This window comes from Ostrinia furnacalis, unplaced genomic scaffold, assembly GCF_004193835.3.
Source record: "Ostrinia furnacalis isolate ACB-3 unplaced genomic scaffold, ASM419383v2 OfSCF1301, whole genome shotgun sequence".
NCBI lineage: Eukaryota > Metazoa > Arthropoda > Insecta > Lepidoptera > Crambidae > Ostrinia > Ostrinia furnacalis.
Window position 1 is genome coordinate 52746 of NW_021131540.1, and position 24119 is coordinate 76864.

The window sequence follows — 24119 nt, forward strand, 5'->3', positions numbered from 1 at the left end:
AAATTTTATTGCTCGATTCGCCTAAACTACAAAACACTCATATCTTGACGCATGACATTAAAAACATGTTAGGCCCAGAAAAGACGGTGAAACGCAACTGCAACGAAACTGCAACTGCTAGTTACTTTTGAGTTGCATCTAAGTTTCTGCCATAGCGTCCGTTGAGAGACCACACATGACGCGACCAGTTTGAAACATTCAGTTTCAGTTTCATTCATCAGAAAGTTGCAGTTTCGTTGCAGTTGCGTTTCACCGTCTGTTCTGTGCCTTAGTGATTTTTTGAAAAGCTAAATGAGTTGATTTTTAATGATGAGATCATTATTTTATGATGATTTGAAATAACGTAAGTGGAAGGGAAGTGGAGGATTGATCTGGTATAGCAATGTAAATAATTTTCTAACAAATGTTCTTCCATATCATATCTAAGAGATTTCTTCGTCTAATTTTTATTGTTATTATACAAAATAAAAATCTACAAATGTAAAAATTGGGACTCGTATGCATTTACGCATAAGGTAGTTAATTTTGGCAGTTTAATCTATTTATTATGATTTGAACTTTATATTATTGGAGAAAAATATTATAAGGTTTATAAAGCTATTCATAAATAAACAATAAAAATGTTGAGATTAGTTTCAGAAGGGAAAAACAACAATTTTTTTAAAAATTTTCGTTTATATTGTTTTACCACAACTTTATGCGAAACGTAAAGTCTGCTATAGCTGCACTATATGCTATAGAAATCTTGCAAATCAATAGACAATTTACTTTGTCAAGCACCTCTCTATGGCTATAACTTGTAGTAATTTGAGTGAGCCGGTTTGTGATTGCCTGAGACAGTCAAGTCGTTGTTTAAGTAGATTTTAACATAAATATTTTATACATCAGACATTTTTATTGCAAAATACTACCTATTACGACTACTTAAAGTTAACACGCAACAGTGCTAAACTTTTGTATGAGGTTACATTATAGCTAAAAGATTTAAAAAAGTACTTTTAAATTTGGTAGAGCGTTCATGTTTTTTCGTGAGTTTTTTTTTGTAGCCACTTTAATTTTTTTAATGATTAGGTCTGGAACTAATCTCAACATGTATAATAGGGAATTTCATAACTATTATGATGACTATCGTACAATTTATTACAACTAATCTAAAACTAGCGGGTGGTGCGTCAAATTGGCAACTATTCGAGGAATATGTGTAAAACTAGTCAATATACTTCTCTGGTGACTAATAAAATAGCAAATTAAGAAGATTATTAACTATTCTAACTCCACAAAAGAACTGAGGTTAAATATTTACAAAATACATTCGAAAATAAAAAATAAAGTAAATAATTCGACGCAACACCCGTAATAATACAAATAAATGCCACCATACAAAACAAAAATAAAATTTTATACACCATTTACACGTCAGTCGTAAGAAAAATATAAATATCATTATAATAGTCTTGTCAAAGCTGCTTATGTACAACTATATTAAGTGTAATAGTGATTTTTACGTATTACATGATATTTTAACTATGTTATTTTTATATTTGTGATGTTATTATACTACTTGACTACGTCGTTGTCAGTATTAAGATGCCGAGTGGAAATTGCAATGTATATTTATAATTAATACGAATAACGGACTATTTCATCACTTTTCATAATTCATTAATTAAGAATAATATTTTTAACAATCTTAATAACGAGTTCAGTGCTTTTGCGTTTTCTACAAGTTACAATGAACCACAAAATCTATTCTAGAATGTATGAAAATACATTAAATTTAATTTTTTTAGTTATACTTTTATTTATTTGCAAAATTCATTTTTACAAGCAATAAAACGTAGAAAAACGCAAGCTTATGTCGACGACTACGCTCTTAAATTGAACGAAATAAATTATGTTTTATTTATACTTTAACATTAATTCAATAGAGAGATTTCTTGCAAGTATTGGTTGGTTGTTTGAACACAATACTTTTTGATGTTTATTATAACGTACATAAAGTTAATTTCGCTGCGACGTACTAGCTGCCTAAAGGTGCACTCACGACGTGACATAAATATAATTATTTGGCAACATTGTAAGCGGAAGTCAGTGATTTTTTTATGTGTACACCCTAAATGTGATGTTTAAACGTATTTATTTTATTAATTATTAATTAACAGTAACAGTTGATGGCTTATTTTGAAGATGTTCATATCTAGAGATTCAACAGTTTTAATATAGTTAGCAAGAAAAGTTTCCAAATATTAATTTCATTTATAAAATTATGAATTGAATTGAAGCGTCTTTTCTTGCCAACTGAACATTGGCTACAGTTTTATTCTACAAAATCATCAAATTCCTGACTTTAACAATGCACAAAATTTCAAAAAATTCATCAGATCATTCATTAAATTCGCAAAGACAAGAAAGTAATTAAAAATTACGATACACACCTCTCGCTCTAACAGTATGAAGATAGAGCGAGAGGGGTGTAGCTGCCGCGACTTCCAATTCAATCCATTATCCGTTCGGTTTGTACTAGTCATGAATTGAAGATACATATCAAAGTCTACTGTAAAAAAATATTTCATCTCACCACCAAAATATACATATACGGATCATAATGGCAGACATATTGCTGTCGCTACTCTGGCACAGTTCACTTCATAGTACAGCGGTTATTGTGGGAATTTACAGTTAAATTAATTGAAAAGCACTACTATTATTTTGTTTTTTTCTTTACTATTTTGAAGCTTAATTTGATATCATACAGTTCAAAATCTATTGGTTAATGCATTATTTTGTGGATCTACTACCATCAATTATACATGAATTTAAAGAAAATTGTAGAAGCCAGTCCACACGCTATAGAAGGGACGTCCAAAAACGTAATGGCTGCGAGAAACATATTTAAAGAGAGACGCACTTTCTTTTAAAATAAATAAAATTACTAAGAAAATGCTAGATTCAAAGGGTCATTTAGACCAATCATAATCCTGGGTCTGTCTTTAAGTTTGAAGTTAGTTTTTATACCGAGTACGGTCCTGAATTTGAACTACAAAATAAAATAAATAACTACCCACAACAACCGCTGTAACGCACACCCCTACATCTGTACAAACGCAATAAGGTTGAGTATTATATTGAGCAACGCACTAGATATCTATATACATCACTTACATTACACATATATACATTGGTGTTGTATCCTGTAACAATAGAAAAAAATCTTGTTAATAAAATCATAGTGAAATAATGGGAATGTGAGGTACCTAGTATCTAAGATGGTCCAGCTGCTTGCTACTAGGCCGTGCGCTTACGAGTCACAAGGCCAGGCGTCCGTATAGATAGTCTAGCTAGTGATAGCCACACGGACAAAAAACCTATATGCTTTTAAAGTGAGGGACCTAGTGTCTAAAATGCTCCAGCCGCTTGCTAATAGGCCGTGATGATGCGTATAAGAGGCACAAGGCCAGGCTGTAGAGAGGTACCTTTAGTGTCTAAAATGGTCGCTGGCCGTTTGCTACTAGAGCGTGCGTTTATGAGTAACAGGGCGAGGCGTCCATATGCTGTGCTGGAGAGCCTTAGAAGTACTTGTTAAGTTAGCGACCGTCGAGTCTTTTAGAGCGACTGTCTACATGGTCTGTATTAAGGTAGGGCTTGGTATCTTGCTACAGCAAGATACTAGCGTAGTCCTTTGTGGGCGGACCCAAAGAAAAGGGGCGGGATCATATTAAGACGCACTGCGTGCGTGCGAGCGCAAGCGAGCCTCAGAAGTCTTGCTATAGAGTGAGGAGCGTCACTGCTAAGCAACCGCGCTAGATTGTAGTGGTGCACAGTGTTTTATTTTTGCTTAGAAGCGGACATCCCTGTTTTATTAATTCAATCGTTAGATATTACTATTATGTATACAATTGATGAAGGAACTAGTAGTTGTATTTGTTTAGTTTCGAAGAAATATTAGATTTTGTGATTTTATAAAAAAAACTGTTTTAGAAGCATATTTTCTAAAAAAATTACATTAAGTCAGAATTTTGTAAATAAATTTACCTATCACTATAACGTCTACCTTTATGTAAAAATAAATGGTTATTGCTGCAGTAATTTAGGAATTATTTAATAATTTATGATTTTCAGAAAACATTTTTTTCTCTGTTGTCCTAGAAAAATGGCAGCTAGACTTACTTTATATTGATGCATGATATAATTATCTATAATACCTGAAAATATTACTGGGGGGGGGGGGTTTACATCCTATAGCGACTGCATAGTAGTCTTGATGTCTGCGTGGTAGTCTTGAGCCTTTCGCCTTGGGAGTGCGGCACCTAGAGATGCTCCTACCTGTCAGCGGTGGTCGGGGCGCTTGGCGGGCGCGGGCGGCGCGTGGTGGCCCAGCGTGACGAGCGCGGAGGCCACGGCCAGCCCGCCCAGCGGCGGCGCGCGCCCGCTGCCGCCCGTCGGCAGGCGCACCAGCAGCGACAGCACCGGCTCGGGGCGGCGCGTGACTATGTGCTTTAAAGTGAGGGACCTAGTGTCTAAAATGCTCCGGCCGCTTGTTAATAGGGCGTGCGCGCTTACGAGTCACAAAGCCAGGCGAGTTATGGGCTATGAAGTAAGGTATCCTTAGTGTCTAAAATGGTCCGGCCGCTTGCTACTAGGGCGTGCGCTTACGAGTCACAAAGCCAGGCGAGTTATGGGCTATAGAGTGAGGTGCCTAGTGTCTAAAATGGTGCTGCCGCTTGCTAGGGCGCGATACTGCGTATAAGAGACACAAGGCCAGGCTGAAGATTGAGGTACTTTTAGTGTCTAAAATGGTCAAGTCGCTTGCTAATAGGGCGTGCGTTTATGAGTGACAGAGCGAGGCATCCATATGCTGCGCTGAAGAGCCTTAGAGGTACCAATAATGTCTGCGATGGTCTAGCTTTCTAGGGCGTGTGTATGTGAACCGCAAGGCTATACTGTCTAAAAGTCCGAGCTGTAGCATAATACCTTTGTAGACAGTTGTGGGAGGATCCTTAGTAAGGGGGCGGGGCTATATTAAGACGCGTTGCATGTGGGCGAGCGTAAGCGAGCCACAATATTTTGCTATAGGACGAGGAGCATCACCGCTGGCGCGCGAGGTTATTGTGGTAGTCTCCGTTTAGTCAGTTGTGGGCGGGGCTTGGCGAGGGGGCGGGGCTATAAGAGCGTGGTGCTTACGGGCTTGCTGTGGAGAGAGCGTGGAGCTTTTAGGCTTCCTGTAAGTTACCTGGTTGGTAGTTTAGCAGCTCAGGAGCGCTCTTAGAGACCTGCACAGTTCTCCAGCTACCTGTCAGCGGTGGTGTGCGGTATTCTCGAGCCTTTCACCTTGGGAGTGCGGCACCTAGAGAAGCTCCTACCTGTCAGCGGTGGTCGGGGCGCTTGGCGGGCGCGGGCGGCGCGTGGTGGCCCAGCGTGACGAGCGCGGAGGCCACGGCCAGCCCGCCCAGCGGCGGCGCGCGCCCGCTGCCGCCCGTCGGCAGGCGCACCAGCAGCGACAGCACCGGCCCGGGGCGGCGCGTGACTATGTGCTTTACAGTGAGGGACCTAGTGTCTAAAATGGTCCGGCCGCTTGTTAATAGGGCGTGCGCTTAAGAGTCCCAAAACTAGACGAGTTATGGGCTGTGAAGTGAGGTATCTTTAGTGTCTAAAATGCTCCAGCCGCTTGCTACTAAGGCGTGATACTGCGTATAAGAGGCACACGGCCAAGCTGTAGAGTGAGGTACTTTTAGTGTCTAAAATGGTCGCTTGCTACTAGGGCGTGCGTTTATGAGTCAGATGGCCAGGCGTCCTTAGAGGTACCTATATGTCAGCGGTGGCCTTCTAGGGGAAGAGTACGCGAGCCACAAGGCTAGGCCGTCTATAAAGTCTTCATTAAGGAAGCGCTTGGTATCTTGCTATAGCAAGATACTATTGTGGTCGGTTGTGGGCGGCTCTCGTCAGGGGGCGGGGCTATGTTAGCACACGCTACGTGCGCGCGAGCGCAAGCGAACCACAGAAGTCTTGCTATAGAGTGAGGAGCGTCACTGCTAAGCAACCGCGCTAGATTGTAGTGGTGGTATCTGTTTAGACAGATGTGGGCGGGGTTTGGCAAGGGGGCGGGGCTTTAAAAGCGTGGTGCTTACGGGCTTGCTGTGGAGAGAGCGTGGTGCTTTCGGGCTTCCTGTAAGTTACCTGGTTGGTAGTCTTTAGCCTTGCTTCAGGAGCGCTCTCAGAGACAGCTGCACAGTTCTCCAGCTACCTGTCAGCGGTGGTGCGTGGTACTCTTGAGCCTTTCGCCTTGGGAGTGCGGCACCTAGAGAAGCTCCTACCTGTCAGCGGTGGTCGGGGCGCTTGGCGGGCGCGGGCGGCGCGTGGTGGCCCAGCGTGACGAGCGCGGAGGCCACGGCCAGCCCGCCCAGCGGCGGCGCGCGCCCGCTGCCGCCCGTCGGCAGGCGCACCAGCAGCGACAGCACCGCCGCGCGCCCGCCGCGACACGGTTCCAGAGCGACCGGCGCGGGCACGCCTGTGCCTGGTGGGAACAAGACGATAGTTTATTAAACTGTTGCATTACAGGATATTTTTGACAATTGGAGGTAAAATAGCCAAAGGGCTTAGTGTGAAAAAAAATACACGAAGATTTAAAAAAAAAAAGCTTCCGCTAGGGGCGCTGTAGGTACAATCCGTTATACATTTAATGTCACTTTCTTACGCAGTCGACATCGAATGCGTTTAACGTAAACTCACACTACGCCCTCTGATCCTTTGTGTTTGAAGTGTTTGAAGATTTCCAGTGAATTTCGCTTCCACCTTCAGCCTGATCATTAATTTCCATCAGGTGAGATGGAGCCCAACAACTTCCTCGTTGTGGAAAAAAATATAATACATGAGTGAGTTTACTTCATTACGAAAATTCGTATTCGCACCAAATAGTAAAATATATCAAAATGACATAAAAATGCACAGAACAAAAAGATCATTTATTCACCGAGACAAGATTATGGAAAAAAAAAGATATCGTAACACATAAGTTGTGCTGCATGAGGGAAGAAAACTGATCGTTAAAAAAAATCACAACCACTACAATATCACGCTTTCACAACAAAAACGTCTCGAGTAAGAAATTCGTCGAGCCCAGGGCGATTGCTCTTAGTGAAATTTACAAAGACATAATGGGAAATACTATCTTGCTACCTGTTGAATTAATATAAACTTACCTCCTCCAACCCAACCGCGTTCTAACTCGACGCAGACTTGGCTGAACGGCCTAGAGGCCATCTGTTCCATCTCCACGAACAACCGCTGTCTTCTTCTGTACAAGTCGTATTTCTGGAAATAAAAGCTTTCGATCAAACAAAAGAAGTAAACAAAGAATAGTATTCTTAAGGTGTATCCACACCGGATGAGGTACGCTTTGCCTCATGACTTCATATCATAAGCCTCGCGAGCTCATGCGCCGGTGACATTTTATCGGTGAGTACGAAAAATAGGTATAACGTTTGAATAACATTTTCTAATTCATTTTGTAATAGTCGCATCACAATTGTAATCACAAAGGGATCGAGTTTCTTCCAGCACCAACCGATGCTTGCCCTAAGGAAAGATAAAATGTTACTTGTTGGACACCAATAGGTTGTTTATTAATCTCCAAACTGTACTGTCTGTCTGGATTTGGATATGTCAATATCACCTTAATTTTTATTTTCTGACATAATTCTGTCACATTACACTAATCTACAGTTAGAATTTAATCCACAATACTCTTAACAACCACTCACCTGCTTAATCTTCCACAGCGCAGCCGCCACAAGCAACAGCAGCAGGAAACACGAAGAGAACGTTATGAAGAACTGTTGCAGGTTCAGTTTGGGGTACTGCGAGAACGAAATCTGTATCCACAGCGGTGGCCGAAAGTCATACACGTAGACGAAGAACGTGGTCAAAGTGACGTTGTCTTCCACGCCGAAGGAGTGCTCCGACTTGGCGAACCTGTAGTGGAACGTTCTGCGATTCATTACAAGGAAATATTGATGTAGGAAATTATAGTTTAACATTTTATATTACAGGTATGCGTATCTGATGTATAATAATAAATATCTTTGGACAATCTCACACAGCGCCATCTAGCCCCAAAGTAAGCAATTAATATGCTTGTGTTATGGGTGCTAGCTTAGCGGATATACTACTTTAAACTTTTTTTTAAATACATACATATTATACATAGTCACACCCAGACCCGTCACAGAAATTAAAATTCATCATTTCAATTTCTGCCCGGCCGGGAATCGAACCCGGGACCTCTCGGCGTAGTAGTCCGTTCTGAACCACTACACCAAACGGCCGACGTATGTATGACGTGACAGAGGATACAAGTCTGGCGCACATCTGAAGTGCCGCTGACGTTTGACGTCAAAAAACACCCGTGCCGGTCCCTTATCTCAGGCACCGGATCAGTTATGCGGAAGATTCTGCGACTCAAACTTCAGATAGCTAAAGTGGTATTTTCCATCTATTTTAGGTAACCACATATTAAGCGTTCTTTCATCAGTCGGTCAGTAAGCTGAACTAAAAACATAAATGGACGATAGCTGTCACCGTTCATGTATTTTACTTGCTAAAGCCTGGTCCGTGAGCACGTAGAATTTTGTCCAATGACCCCAAGCTATCCATCCTTGTCGCTCGCGCGTAATTATATTGCTGTCGCGACTGTGCGACGCGCGCCCGCAGTGAGTGTGCGAGCGCGACAGCAACATAATTACGCTCACGGACCAGGCTTCACTAATAACACATACTACTACAACCAATAATGGAAGCGTCAGCTCTGTAGTCTTCATTTTGAGACAAGATATTTTAAATATCTACGTGAAGAAGTGGTATAAGAAGACTGATATTACAGACCTGAAGTATTATTTTCAGCACTATACTTTAATCCAGAAGATACTAGCCAATTAAAATTAGGTTAATTAATAATGCTCACTTGTATCGGAAGTTGGTGCAGTTGACGTCACTGAACAACGTTCGCTCGGCGGGTTCGGCTCGCGTGCGCACTGTGAGATTCATCCGCGCGTGCGCCGAACATGTTATGCTGAAGTCCGCGTCCACATCCGGTTTGACCGGCGCGTTACGGAAATTAATGGCAGTCAAATGACGGTCTTCTTTCTTTGACAGGTTAAATGTGAATTGGTAGTCTACTGCTAGGTCGTCTGTGAACATAGAAATTGATTTGAAGTAAGTTTTTGTTGCTAAATAGCTCCTATAACTTCATCATCATTTCAGCTAAAGGACGTCCACTGCTGAACATAGGCCTCCCCCAATGATTTCCATATTGCGCGGTTGGTAGCGGCCTGCATACAGCCTTCCTGCTACCTCCATGAGGTCGTCAGTCCACCTTGTAGGACGTCGTACGTGGCCTTTCCTCCAGAACCTTGCTGCCGATTCGGCCATCAGTTCTGGGTACTATGTGCCGTGCCCACTGTCACTATATAAGAAGACAGTAGTCGGTTAAAAATATAGCACTTGCCCCAGCCCTTTAGTAGTGTTTGTTGCAAACTACCTCCTATCCCAAAGGCATAAGGTACTCAGTAGCAAGCGCCCTTGTTGAGATGTCATCCTGGTATTGGTACATGTTTGTCGCAAATTAGCTCCTATCCTAAGGGTATAAGGTAGGTACTCACAGTAGCAAGCGCCCTTGTTGTAGATATCCGCATGGTAGTGGTTAGTATTATCACACTTGTCGCAGCGGTCGCCCGCTAATCCCTTGGTAGTGCAGTAACACCGGCCAGAGTCGGGCGCGCACGACACAGCTTGCGAGTTGCAGTCACACGCTGGAAGGAAAAATGACGCATTATGAGGGTAGTAGTGAATTACAAAAGTCATGGTTTAGAGTGAACATTAAATTAATAACTTGTAGATGACTTTTTTTTTATACAAGACAGTTATTTGACCGCAATCGCACCTGATGTTAATGCAGTCTAGGATGGTACATAATTATCTGCCCTGTAAGTGCCTATTCACTCTCATTGATTTCAATTTATAAACAGAATCGTTTGTGGCATTGTGTGTGGGTGTTACAAGTTAAGCTATAGCTACCGGGTGAGATTAGGTTTATTGAATAACTGCCTAGGTTCAACTACTCTAAAAAATAGGTGCAACTCTAAAAAATACTTGCCAAGTTTCTTGCGCCGTTCCCTTTGACCAATGGGAATCAGTGCTAGAGTTACGCAAAGAATTATATATGACTTTTATTATTCTAAGATAAGTTTATCGTCAATTTTATAAACTCACGCTGACAAGAGCCACCGTTCAACGGGTGACCCCAATGGCCGGGCGCGCACGTATCGCAGTGATCACCAATGGCTCGGCCACTGCATGGCTGGATGCATCGCGCGGAACTGTCGCATATCGCGTGTCCGTTACACTGGCACGCCGGGCAGCGGGTGAAGTGCCATCTGGGGAAGGAATAAGATCGATGAAAAAATATATTTTTAATCTGGTAACATCGGTGTGATCGGCAGACACATTGATAATTTATTGATGGCAACTAACAGAAGAGGTTACCAGCTACTCAGCAGACACAGTATTTTTGTTGCAGCACTGCTGTAGGCTTTTTTTGCCCTGGTAAATGGCCTGTCTAATACCTGCTGCCAGGGGGGAGCAGGTTATGTGAGCTCCTAACAAGCTCGAATCCACTATTGTTCTGAGGTGTTCCTTCTGCCGCATAGTGGTCGGCGCTTTGTCAAATAGAAACGAGGAAGTTCAGCTTAATTTCACTAAGTTTTAAATCCAGCTGCATCAGCGTCATCAGCTAACATTTTGATAATTTATTTATTTATTTATTTTGGCTTTTCAACAATGAGTACACTATTAAAATTTAAAATACATAACCAAAGTTACATGTATAAGTGCCCCATCACTTAAAGAAAAGCACTGCATCTGCTAAATAATGTGTAACTACGCAAAAAAAAAAATGCAAATGCTACCTACACTACAGTACAATTTTATTGCTACAGTATACAATAATACAGATGCATCGAACATATTCGCAAATGTTTGTTACAATAGAGATAACCAATACAGTATTTAAATAAATTCAGTTAATTTTAAGTGCATGATTATTCCAAAGCAAGTATGGCCTTCTTTATACCAGGTATTGAGGCAAAGTTTAAATCTATGTCGGTTTCATGGTCCATATACAATGTATACATCCTGGACAGCGAACTGTGCTTTCTCAAATTGGTGCGGCCTTGCGGCAAGCTGAATAGTTTTTTATTTAATTGTCTGGGGAGAACACGTGGCACATGGTAATAAACTTTGCTAAGTAAATCGGGACAATTAAATATACCAGCTGTAAGTTTTTTTAGAAAAACTAAATCCAACATTTCTCTGCGCCTCTCCAGCGATGCCATTCTGAAATATTTTAGGCGATCCTTATATGATTTGAGCTTTTTCCACAATTTGCAATTTAATTACAGCAACTAACAGAAGACACTACCAGCTACTCAGCAGAACCTTTATTTTTGTTCCAGGCCTGCCCTATCACCAGTAATTTCAACTCACCGATGCTGTGCGCAAACTCTCGGTGCATGAGGCCTCCTCGCTCCTCCCGGCAAGCAGACCCCGCGGCCACCGCCAGCGCCATCGTCGCACCAGCCGCAAGCGGGCTCAGCGCGGCACGAGCTGCAGGATACATGGGCGGCGCAGCCGTGCGCGTCGCCGCATGTACTGGCCATAGACGACAGCCGCCGAGAGGAAATGAGGCGCCGTATGCGTATGATAGTATGAGCCGAAGGAAGTTCAACTCCATCTCCCCATTATTAAATCCAGCTGCATCAGCGTCATCCGCAGATATTTTGACAATTTAATCATTGTAACAAACAGAAGACACTACCAGCTACTAAGCAGAACCTTTATTTTTGTTTCAAGCCCGACGCAGCATCTGCTAAGGACTTCATTACGAACTCACCAATGCGGAGCTCACACTCTTGGCAAGGAAACACCCCGGCCACCGTCAGCGCCATCGTCTCACTAGCTGCAAGCGGGCTCAAACAGAGTCAAAGTAACTCTCCATTTTACCACGTTTCTAAATTCAGCTGCATCGGCGTCATCCGCAGATATTTTGACAATTTAATCATTGAAACAAACAGAAGACACTACCAGCTACTCAGCAGAACCTTTATTTTTGTTCCAAGCCCGACACAGCATCTGCAAAGGACCCCATTATCCAGTAATATTAACTCACCGATGCTGTGCACAAACTCTCGGCGCATGAGGCCTCCTAGCTCCTCCCGGCAAGCAGACCCCGCGGCCACCGCCAGCGCCATCGTCGCACCAGCCGCAAGCGGGCTCAGCGCGGCACGAGCTGCAGGATACATGGGCGGCGCAGCCGTGGGCGTCGCCGCATGTACTGACCATAGACGACAGCCGCCGAGGGGAAATGAGGCGCCGTATGCGTATGATAGTATGAGCCGAAGGAAGTTCAACTCCATCTCCCATTATTAAATCCAGCTGCATCAGCGTCATCAGCTAACATTTTGACCATTTAATCATTGTAACAAGTAGAAGACACTACCAGCTACTCAGCAGAACCTTTATTTTTGTTTCAAGCCCGACGCAGCATCTGCTAAGGACTCCATTACGAACTCACCGACGCTGAGAACAAACTCTCAGCGCATGCAGTCGCCTTGCTCCTCCCACGTTTTAAATCCAGCTGCATCGGCGTCATCCGCAGATATTTTGACAATTTAATCATTGTAAGAGACAGAAGACACTACCAGCTACTCAGCAGACCCTTTATTTTTGTTCCAGGGCTGCCCTATCACCAGTAAAATCAACTCACCGATGCTGTGCGCAAACTCTCGGCGCATGAGGCCTCCTCGCTCCTCCCGGCAAGCAGACCCCGCGGCCACCGCCAGCGCCATCGTCGCACCAGCCGCAAGCGGGCTCAGCGCGGCACGAGCTGCAGGACACATGGGCGGCGCAGCCGTGGGCGTCGCCGCAAGTACTGACCATAGACGACAGCCGCCGAGGGGAAATGAGGCGCCGTATGCGTATGATAGTATGAGCCGAAGGAAGTTCAACTCCATCTCCCCATTAATAAATCCAGCTGCATCAGCGTCATCCGCAGACATATTGACAATTTAATCATAGCAACTAATAGAAGACACTACCAGCTACTCAGCAGAACCTTTATTTTTGTTTCAAGCCCGACGTAGCAGCTGCTAAGGACTCCATTACAAACTCACCGATGCTGAGCACAGACTCTCGGCGCATGAGGTCGCCTCGTTCCTCCCACGTTTTAAATCCAGCTGCATCAGCGTCATCAGCAGACATTTTGACAATTTAATTATTGTAACAAACAGAAGACGATACCAGCTACTCAGCAGAACCTTTATTTTTGTTTCAAGCCCGACGTAGCATCTGCAAAGGACTCCATTACGAACTCACCGATGCTGATCGCAGAATCTCGGCGCATGTGTTCGCCTTGCTCCTCCCACGTTCGTTTTAAATCCAGCTGCATCAGCGTCATCCTCAGACATTTTGATAATTTAACCATAGCAACTAATAGAAGACACTACCAGCTACTCAGCAGAACCATTATTTTCGTTGTAGCTTTGCTGCAAGTTTGCAAAATATTCACCGATCATCATTATCATCATTTCAGCCACTGCTGTACATAGGCCTTCCCCAATGACTTCCACAACGCACGGTTGGCAGCGGCCTGCATCCAGCGCTTTCCTGCTACCTTAATCAGGTCGTCGGTCCACCTTGTGGGTGGAAAATACTCACCGATGCTGTGCGCAAACTCTCGGCGCATGAGGTCTCCTCGCTCCTCCCGGCAAGCAGACCCCGCGGCCACCGCCAGCGCCATCGTCGCACCAGCCGCAAGCGGGCTCAGCGCGGCACGAGCTGCAGGATACATGGGCGGCGCAGCCGTGGGCGTCGCCGCAAGTACTGGCGCCGCCGCTGGTCGACCATAGGCGACAGCCGCCGAGGGGAAATGATGCGCCGTATGCGTTCTGAGGAGAAAAATTTGGTTAGAATTCGTCATTAAATTCATTGAGTTTCCACTGCTAGAGACACTCCCTAATTTTCATCAGAGGCAAATGGAAGACTTAGCCAAGGTACCAAGGGCAAATACGTTTTATTTGTGAAAGTTATGGCCACTCCCTGCCAGAAGGGCGGTGCCTAGCCAACCCACTAAAACCCGACGGTTTTCTCCAGAATCTAATGAAATGATGTCACGGTGTCACTTGGGTAGTGGCGCTGCAATAAAGTTTCTAAAAATTGCATGAAAACTAGCGTAGGGCTTCCTCATGCCTCTAATTTGAAGGCATTTATGTTTTAACTAAGTATTCTGCTTTGCACCACTATTTACGCCACACCCTGTATGTATACTTGGGCTCTTGTACTTTTGAATTGGATACTATTGAGACTAGTCTCTCGCACCTTATCCACGCATCTGCCAGCAGACGCGCACCAGATGCACTCTTCAGCGGTGCAGTTTGCGCAAGTCTGGAAGGTGGAACACGGAGCGCTGCACGGGCCAGCCGATGCTACGCTCCTGAAGAATGACAAGAGAAATTAATTAAAACTTATTAACTTTTGTTTTAAAATAGCACCTATTACTATTTATTAGTGATGGGCCGACTATGGTCTTTGCCGACTAACCGACTAGCCGACTAATCGGTTTTCAAATTGCCGACTGTTCGGCCGACTAATCGGCAATGCCGATCATTCTAATACCTACTTATCCGAAGAATAATATCTAGATTTCTAAAAAGAGATAAATATATAAACGTCTTAAGAAATGAGATTTTTGAATATGACAAAAAATAAAAATCAATATTATAATCACCTAACTAACAGTACCTGAGGTAGATGTCATAATTTTCGACGGCGGAGGGGTCAGGGGAGGTGACAATATGATCGCCTCCTGCTGGGCTACGATGCGCGCCGTGATATTAAAAAAATCATCTTGGTGATTATGAGTTTTATTTCATTCACATATTTAATTTTGTAATGCGCCGATTATAATCGGCATATTTTGCCGAATAGTCGTCACTAGTCGGCCGACTACAAATGATGCCGAATAGTCGGCTTTCCCGACTAGACGGCGACTAGTCGGCCTATCTCTATTATTTATTTATTCAGGAAAAATGTTTTTACAGTGTGTAATAATAACAAGTTATTAAGCAACAGGTGCAGTATCATAAGATGCCATAGCGTTTATCTCGATGCGCCGTCGTCTTTATAATTAGCACCATATTTATTTACTATCATGTGATCTTATAAAGCCTGGTCCGTGAGCAAGTAGAATTTTGTCCAATGACCCCAAGCTACCCATCCTTATCGCTCGCGTGTAATTAAGGCTTGGTATTTCTGCTAAAGTAGGTATTTCGCGCTGTCAAAATCTGCGCGCGCAATAGTTCGCCGAAGACAGCGCGCCAAAGAGCTCTCGCGGCTACACAGTATAGAAATACTCAGTTAGTTAGGTTAGGTTGACTTCCTTCCGTTCAAGCGTCACACTCACAGCACTTTCTAATACAAATCATATCCAAGTGATACTAATTAAAACAACTTTCAAAAGTTTTGGGAATATATTTTAGAATCGAATATATATAGAATATAACTGCCAAAGTAAACACGGTTCAAAGAGGCGTGGCGTCACCCGACCTTCCGGAAGTTCCGCGCCGGCTAAAAGAATTTCAAGATTACGTCACTCGCTCGGGAGTTTGAGCGATTGGAANTTTATTTTTAAAGTACCTAATTAAAAAACTAAATCTTTTGAAAATGATTCATGAAATACGAGGCTGGTGACAGACAACATTTAGCGAAGTCATAGTAATAGGGTCCCGTTTTAACTCTTTATCGTTTAAGGTAACAGAACCCTAAAAATTAGTAATTTCAAGATCGGTCTAGAAACACTGACAAAGAACCGCAGTAAATAATTTTAGTTACTCGTACCTTCACCGACCGTAACGCCTATGTAATAAATTCGAGATCAGAATGAAGTATAGTTTAGTTTAAAGTCTTAATTGAGGTTTGACTAAAACAGAATATTAATAAGTACTACGTACAGAAGTTTTACTTCGCGAATGTATTTAAAAAAATGTATGCTCAATATCATTAACAATATGGTGTAATTTAGCCTGTCTCAAGAGTCAAGCACCATTTTGTTGACAAACGTCAGTGATCGGCACTGCGCCGAATCTATAGGGCTGACTTAGGTAAAATGATGTGACGTGAGGTGCCAAACTGCGGAAAATGGCGGAGGAAATACATGATTTAGCATGAATTATCATGAATACTATTAACTACTTATTTACCTCTCAGTGTCTTGAGGCAACTTAAAAAAGTACATTTTGTGTTTTTATTATTATTTAGGCAGTTAAATACTGCACAGTATTTAGTACACCATTTTCTTTATTTTCTTCCATCATACACAAGAATACGCGTGCGTGAGTCAATGTTCGCTCGTAAGTCGTATGTGAGGCCTTGTCGAATAGTATCCTGTAGGTGGGCCATCGTACGTGTTTTGTTTTCGATGCAAACTCGCGGAGATGAACAGGCCTGGTAAGACGATTGTATGTAGGTACTATTAAAATGTAATTTTAAGTCATTGGTTTTGTTTCATATTTGAGAAATGTACTATGTATCATGAGTAGAGTCTTCGTTTAAAAGGATGCGAACGATTTAAATTTCAATAGGTAGACAAAATTTATAATTTTTAATTATCAAAAATTTAAGCTTTCTCCAGTAACACTGATATTATTATACTGTGACTCATCAAAGTCATCATTGTCAAAAATATTGACAAATCGCGAACTGTCACGGCCAAAAAACTGACACGCGTCCGTCCTCCGTAAGCGCCACCGCGCGACTGATTGAGATTGTCCAAGCCGTCATGGACGATTTTTTCCACATTTTTTAACATAGTAACTAAATAAGACGCAATATAAAAATTTCATCCGTTAAAAGCCCTCAAGTTATTTCTGAACTTTAGTTTAGTAAAAGATTTAGAATCTCAAATCGCTTATTTTAAAAATAAAACCATAAATAGAAAACGAATAGAGGTAACTTTGGGAATTTATTCTATCGAGTCAACTTCATCAAATCGTGTTTCCATCCGTTAATAGCCCTAGAAAATATCCTCAACTATGCCCAATAAAAATCTTAGCCTTTAATTTTACTGTTTAGTACCTCAAAAATGAAAAATGAAAACCTCATTTTCGCCATTTTCTCTGCTACCCGGCCTTAAGTTGCTGTCGTGGTCGCACACTCACTGCGGGCGCCGATCGCAGTCGCAAAAGCATAAATATTAGTGCATTATAATTTACCTTATATCATCCGAAGAATTGGCAGGTTTACATTTTATCGTGTCGTAGTCCCAGTAACATAGCCGTTGTGTTAATTCTTCTGAACCCTGGAAAAAATTAATAACAATGATTTTTTTATCAGAAGAAACATTATTTATTCTTTCACTACTAGGCGTTTTTTTTATTACCAGAAGACTGCAAATTACGCTTTCACTATGAGGCGGTTTACGCCGCAACAGGGACAAGCGACCGAGACGAGACTGCGACAGTTATTTGACTTAGGTATCAGTCTTGTTCGCAATCGTATTTTTTTATTTCATCGTTCCTTGCGAACATCGAGTACCTGCGTCTTTTTTGTTCTAAATCATTACGAATGTGTTATAAGCATAAGTTTTTTGTTTGATAAGTATGCAGAAGAATGCAATGTTTTTTTGTTGTTTTGTTAGTTTTTTGAGCAGGAGACCCTCCTTTAGGTATGTAGATAGGTATAGTTGTTGCAATTCACGAAGGCGAGTGAGCTTTACATGTGTGGTGGCTCGCTACTGTTCGTTTTTCAAAAGTTTTGGTAGACATTAAACTATCGTTATGTGCATGTACGTACACGTACACACACAAGTAAAGCTCACTCGTCTTCGTGAGTTCCAGGAACTATAACTTAAGTATACATGTAACTTACGTGTGTATGGTGATGTTGGTGCGCATAGCAAGCTGCGCAGGAGTGGAAGCGTCCGCACGCTTCTCGCGGCGACTCGCTCGTGGCGCCGCACTCTTCTAGCGAGAGCGCCATCTGTGAAAGATTGTTTTAATATAAATAAATAAATATAAAATAATATCCTTGGACATTTTACACTGCGCTTCTAGTCCCAAACTAAGCAAAGCTTGTACTATGGGTACTAGACAACGGATATAAACATAATTAAATACTTTTTTTTTTGTAAAAACATACATATTATACATAGAAAACACCCATTCCAATACAAACAAATATGCTCATGCACACAAATGTTTGTACTGTGCGGGAATCGAACTCGCAACCTTCGGAATAGTAGTCCTTTCGGACCACTACACCAAACGGGCGATGTTTTATTTACATAATATGGTTTTTAGTAACAGTTTTGTAAACGACACACTACGGTATAGTTCGGTTCATCCACGAAGACGCGCCCCACCAATTTTAGGTCTCGGTCGCGCGGGGTGCGGGGAGTTTGATCCGAGCAATCCAAGCGTCATTATTGTAGTGTGCGTGGATAATACGCGTACTCATGGATAAATAGCGTGTACCGAAACACTCAAACATTACCGGAAGAATGGTGGGGCGCGTCTTCGTGGATGAAACGAACTATGACAATGTTTGGCTGAAATATAACTTCACTGTAATGAATTGGGTCGACAAGCATAAATTACCAATTTTTTACGCAATAAAGTGCATTTATTTTATCGAATTTAGAGATTTTCTCGCTATAAAATATGTAGTAGCTAAACGATTACCGGTTTTCTATACTTACAAATATGTGTAAATAACAACAGCTAAACAATCACTAGCCAAGTATGAATGCTTATCTTTATAGATACGTTTATTTCTGTCACACTGCTGTTGTTGTGATTGTCTTTAAAAATAACTCACGATTTGGCTTCTGCGACGGGGAGCGAACCATCTCTGGCAAGAAAACAAGTGCATTCATTTATCTTCAGTTACGAGTTACGAATAATTTTATTTTCAGATAGTTAAGGTAGCAGGGAAGCGCTGGACGCAGACCGCTACCAATCGATCATCATGGAAAGCATTGGGAGAGGCCTATGTTCAGCAGTGGACGTCCTATGGCTGAAATGATGATGATGATGAGTTAAGTCTTACAGCTTTTTAGAACTTTTAGTACCATGGAGGATGTCCCTAGTCCCATTGTGGTTCATGTTCAATCAATCCAGCAAACATCATAAATCATTGACTTGAGCGTTACCTAGCGGGTGTAGCGCGTTACCTAGCGCGTGTAGCGTGTTACCTAACGGGTGTAGCGCGTTACCTAGCGGGTGTAGCGTGTTACCTAGCGGGTGTAGCGCGTTACCTAGCGGGTGTAGCGTGTTACCTAGCGGGTGCAGTCTGTTACCTAGCGCGTGTAGCGCGTTACCTAGCGGGTGTAGAGCGTTACCTAACGGGTGTAGCGCGTTACCTAACGGGTGTAGCGTGTTACCTGGTGCGTGTGTCGCGTGCAGTACAGAGCAGACGCGAGGCAGGCGCCGCACCACGCGCAGCCCGCCGCCGTGCAAGCGCCGCAGCTTTCTGCCGACGCGCATAGTCGCTCGTCTGTAGAATACAGCACAAATACGTGTTACATAAGGCACAGACTCCTTTAGTATTTTGGCTCCTTTAGTATTTTCATAGATAAGACTCCTAACTGGCTCCTTTAGGCTAAGAACTCACGGCGCGATTTTCAACCACGCCCGCGGCGGTTGTGGAATTGCGGTTTTATTTCAAAACTCACGGGAGCGGTTATTTGCGCGGTTATTCTAAGAACTCACTCTCTGCGCGTGTTAAGACACTGGTACAAAATGGTCGCCTTCCGATAGGGCGGTTTTCGCGCGGGCAAAAACCGCCGAGCGGGACCCGATTACAACCGCGCCCGCTGCGGGCGGAAACCGCGTCATGAGTTGTGCATTAGTTTTGACATAAGTTTCTGCATTCTACAGAAGCTGCGGGCCCGCAACCGCGCGAGTTCTTAGCCTTAGTCATTTTCATAGTTAAGACAACGAAATCATCTCACAGTTATATGTCTTAAATTAATTAACTTAACATAAAGCTGAAAATAACTCTCGTTTCTTACCAAAAGTGGGTTCTGCGACGCACGCTTTCACGTCACCCTCGAAAGATTCCTTCCATCCAACTTCTTCTAACTGAAAAATACAATTTGGTGATCAGTTTTCGTTGTTATTAGATATCCAATTTGGGAAGGTTGTCATTCGTCACTCGATTGCATGCTCTGCATTTAAAAGACTTCTAGCCTAATTATTCACAATTTTGCAACTATTTGACAGTTCGGAAGCACTTAGTAGCACGCTGAAAATTTGAACTCTGAGATATTTTCAGATTTTACGTGAGTGAAATCGTGGATGTTTATGAAAAATAGTGCTTCAGAAACGTGGTGACTAGATAAGTGATTGATTTATTGTACAAAACAGTAAAATAATCCTGACACTGACACACAAATGACATTCAGTGTCAACCAAAATCCGTTTCGTATGACAGCTCGTGGTTGTTGCTCTATTCCGAAGGAATATCGAGCGATATGGATGGGTAGTTTGGGGTCATTGGACAAAATTCTACGTGATCGCAGACCAGACTATAGTACCTGCCCTGTTCTTCGCTAACGGTTGATAAACTCACCGGCATACATATCCTTTTGTGCGCGCGCCGCGTGATTCGCAGCAGCCACACATGCTACTTCATCATTGTACGAGGAACACTTGTCACCCGTTTCGAAGAGAAGCGCGTCAGAGCGCAGAATAAAATCATGCGTATTTTTTTCTTTTTTTTTTCGTCAGGAAAAGCATGAAATGGACCGAGGGAACAAGTGTGACGCTCTCCATGCCAGATGGGCAGGGCCTACTCATTAAAACCTGACGGTGTCCTCCCAAAGTCTTGAGGACGGAACTGCGAGTTATTGTCCGAGCAGATTGCACTCCACCGCGCCACACTTCTTGACTCCCTACAAATGGCTTCAGGGGAGTAGTACCAGAGTAAATACAAATGAGTAGGTCATCTTCATAGAAACGAACCAAGCGCGGTTTGTATGTGAGCGTGCCAATACGTATGCGGCGCGCACGCACACACTGACAAAATTTTGCGGGGATTAGCGGGGTGTTGTGTTATATGAAGATGAGGTCATCTTTATATAACACAACACCCCGCTAATCCCCGCAAAATTTTGTCAGTGTTGGGTTAAAGTCTTGGGGACGGAACTGCGAGTTAGTCCGAGCTAGACGGCCTAGACATTCTTCCGCCCCAGACTGGCTTGCTCCGTTTGAGCAAGCGACGACTGGCTTCAGGGGAATATAGGGACAAATCCCACCACCACCCATGGCCATACCAACCTCGCGTTTATACTGCTGTGCGCGGAAATGCGGCTGCCTAGGGCAGATTGCACTCCACCGCGCCACACTTCTTGACTCCCTACAAATGGCTTCAGGGGAGTAAAGCCCGGTCTGCGAGTACATAGAATTTTAGCCAATGACCCCAAGCTATCCATCCTTATCGCTCGCGCGTAATTATATTGCTGTCGCGACTGTGCGCAAACGCCCGCAGTGAGTGTGCGAGCGCGACAGCAACATAATTACGCGCGAGCGATATGGATGGGTAGTTTGGGGTCATTGGACAAAATTCTACGTGCTCGCAGATCAGACTATAGTACCTGCCCTGTTCTTCGCTAACGGTTGACAAACTCACCGGCATACATATCCTTTTGTGCACGTGCCATGCGCACGCGCGCGCCGCGTGATTCGCAGCCGCCACGCACGCTACTTCATCATTGTAGGAGGAACACTTGTCACCCGTCTCGAAGAGAAGCGCGTCGGATCGCAGGCGGCCGTCGAAACTGCGGATATAGAACCGATATAAGACTAAAAGCAGAAATTAAGATATCGTATAAGCGAATGTACGATTAATATAAGACTCAAAGCAGATTAGAATACCATCACGCGTCTATTCGCTGGGTGCGAAGTACTAGGTGGGGGTAACATAATCTATCGTAGCGCTCATGGTGGTCAAAAGTAGAAATAATGTAAGCTCTGTCATCAGATGTATCTGTCAATGGCAAAGCTATTCTACATAATACATTTTAATATCATTAATTAATCGCTAGAAAAGGGTCCTACTGGGAACTTAAATAAAAGAGTGGACTGTATTTCGATAGGGCTGGTTTAATAGCCGTTTACAATTTGGAAATAACTAGACTATACAATGTGGTAGTTCAAAAATGAGTCACAGTAGTTGTTGTGCACAGATGTTTGCCTTAAGATGAGAGCGTGAAATTATTAACTCTGCCCTTGTTTTGTTCTTAATTCTTCTACATCTCGGACTTGTCCAGCCAATACCAACAACTTTCCTTGTAATACGGTTTGTGGTTGGAATTTGATATTGTAATACTCACAAACCCGGTCTTCAAAACAATCCTCATTTCGATCTGAAAACGATATTTAATTTATTACTAGCGATACAGGAACATTTAAATATATTTACTGTTATATAATGAAACCGTTAAAGTAGCTTTTTCTTTTTGTTTTACTGTAAAACTACAACTATAAATGAAGTAAACAAACCCTGACACAATCAAAATTAAACACACTTTTTGGACTTACCTCATTTGATTTGAATGACCAAAATGATTTCAAAACCTTTTTTCCATCCAAATCGTTGTATCACAACAATTTATTAGTCGAAAATATTTGTTATTTTTTCATTTCGATATTTTTCCACAAATATACGACCTAAATGTCAATGTGACAGAGCCCACAAAGTTGTGGACGCTAGTTGGCGCTGTAATCGTGCACAGAGCCAATAAGAGACGTGCGTCTGGTCGCAGGTGGCCTTCGAAGCTTCGACAAATATACAACGACTAAACCTGTAGCAAGCAACATAGAATCATAAAGGACTAGCTTTTGCCCGCGGCTTCACTGAACTCTGAAAGATTCAGCTGAGTGTCACAGATCGGCATGAATTATAGCCTATATGTTAATCTGGGTTACAAACAAAAATACTGTAAAGTTTCAACAAAATCCGTTCAGTATTTTTTGCGTGAAAGATTAACAAACATCCAGACTTTCACATTTATAATATAAGTAGGATGGAATAGTCGTGTAGTTTCAGCAGAGTAGAATATGGCCCTATTCTACTCTGGATGTTGTGAGAGGCGAAGATTAATAATAATATGCTATCATCAGGCCTCCCTAACCCATCTGGCCAGCGTGGGGAATATAGGGCAAATCCGGCATTTACCTCTGGAAAGCATTTCGATCATGCTTTCAACTATCCTTAACAAAATACCTTACCGTTAGTGGATAGTTGTGAGTGTGACAACTGAGGTCTCAACCCATAAGAAAGAAGTTAAACTTTTAAAATAGTTTGGCCACTAAAAATACAGTAGTGTAGTGTATCCGCATACCATCCGTGTATAATAGCAGTGCGCCTCCTCTGCCACTCGAAGGGCCCATGGCGACTTTTTACGAAACGCGCGACAGCATCGCTACTAATGCGCTACAGAAGCGCGATTGCATCGCAACAAAAAGTCGCCGTGGGCGAGGGCCCTAAGGACTGCAGTAATTGTCAGTTTCAGTTGGCACGTAAAAATTGAAGGTATTACAGTATATTATCAACATACCCTCCGTGTATAATAGCAGCGCGCCTCCTCTGTTGCGAAGACTGCAGCTGAGGCAACGACGCCGCCGCGTGCGCCGCTCTCGCTGCCCCGGTAGGACTTGAACTGGTTATCCAGGTCTTACACCTGGAAATAATGAAAAAAGTGGTCACCAAAGGTCACTTAATTTAATATTTTCATCATCAACATTTCAGCCATAGGACGTCCACTGCTGAATCTAGGCCTCCCCCAATGACTTCCACAATGGCCGGATGGTGGCGGCTTGTATCCAGCGCATTCCTGCTACCTTTATGAGGTCGTCGGTCCAACTTGGATGGCCTCCACTCCACCTTGCTGCCCTATCGGCCGTCAGTTCTGCGTGCTATGTGCCCTGCCCATTGCCACTTCAACTTGCTAATCCGTCAGGGTATGTCAGCGACTTTAGTTCGTATACAGATCTTCTCATTTCTGATTCAATCCC

The 24119-nt window shown here is 43.0% G+C and overlaps 1 protein-coding gene across 1 annotated transcript in view; it reads right to left on the reverse strand.

Moving 5' to 3' along the window:
• Positions 1-223: 223 nt before the first annotated feature.
• Positions 224-24119, reverse strand: part of dsd (attractin-like protein dsd) — a 54048-nt gene continuing 30152 nt past the window's right edge. Inside the window, exons 12-26 of the mRNA XM_028303818.1 lie at positions 23663-23785; positions 21733-21880; positions 20114-20183; positions 19484-19596; positions 17971-18081; positions 17316-17401; positions 14425-14539; positions 13765-13994; positions 10264-10427; positions 9654-9803; positions 8957-9182; positions 7758-7968; positions 7197-7308; positions 6312-6511; positions 224-3191 (exon numbers count right to left, since the gene is read on the reverse strand). Coding sequence (XP_028159619.1) covers positions 6315-6511; positions 7197-7308; positions 7758-7968; positions 8957-9182; positions 9654-9803; positions 10264-10427; positions 13765-13994; positions 14425-14539; positions 17316-17401; positions 17971-18081; positions 19484-19596; positions 20114-20183; positions 21733-21880; positions 23663-23785 — 2056 coding nt within the window. The 3' untranslated portion in view covers positions 224-3191; positions 6312-6314. The remainder of the gene's footprint in view (positions 3192-6311; positions 6512-7196; positions 7309-7757; positions 7969-8956; positions 9183-9653; positions 9804-10263; positions 10428-13764; positions 13995-14424; positions 14540-17315; positions 17402-17970; positions 18082-19483; positions 19597-20113; positions 20184-21732; positions 21881-23662; positions 23786-24119) is intronic.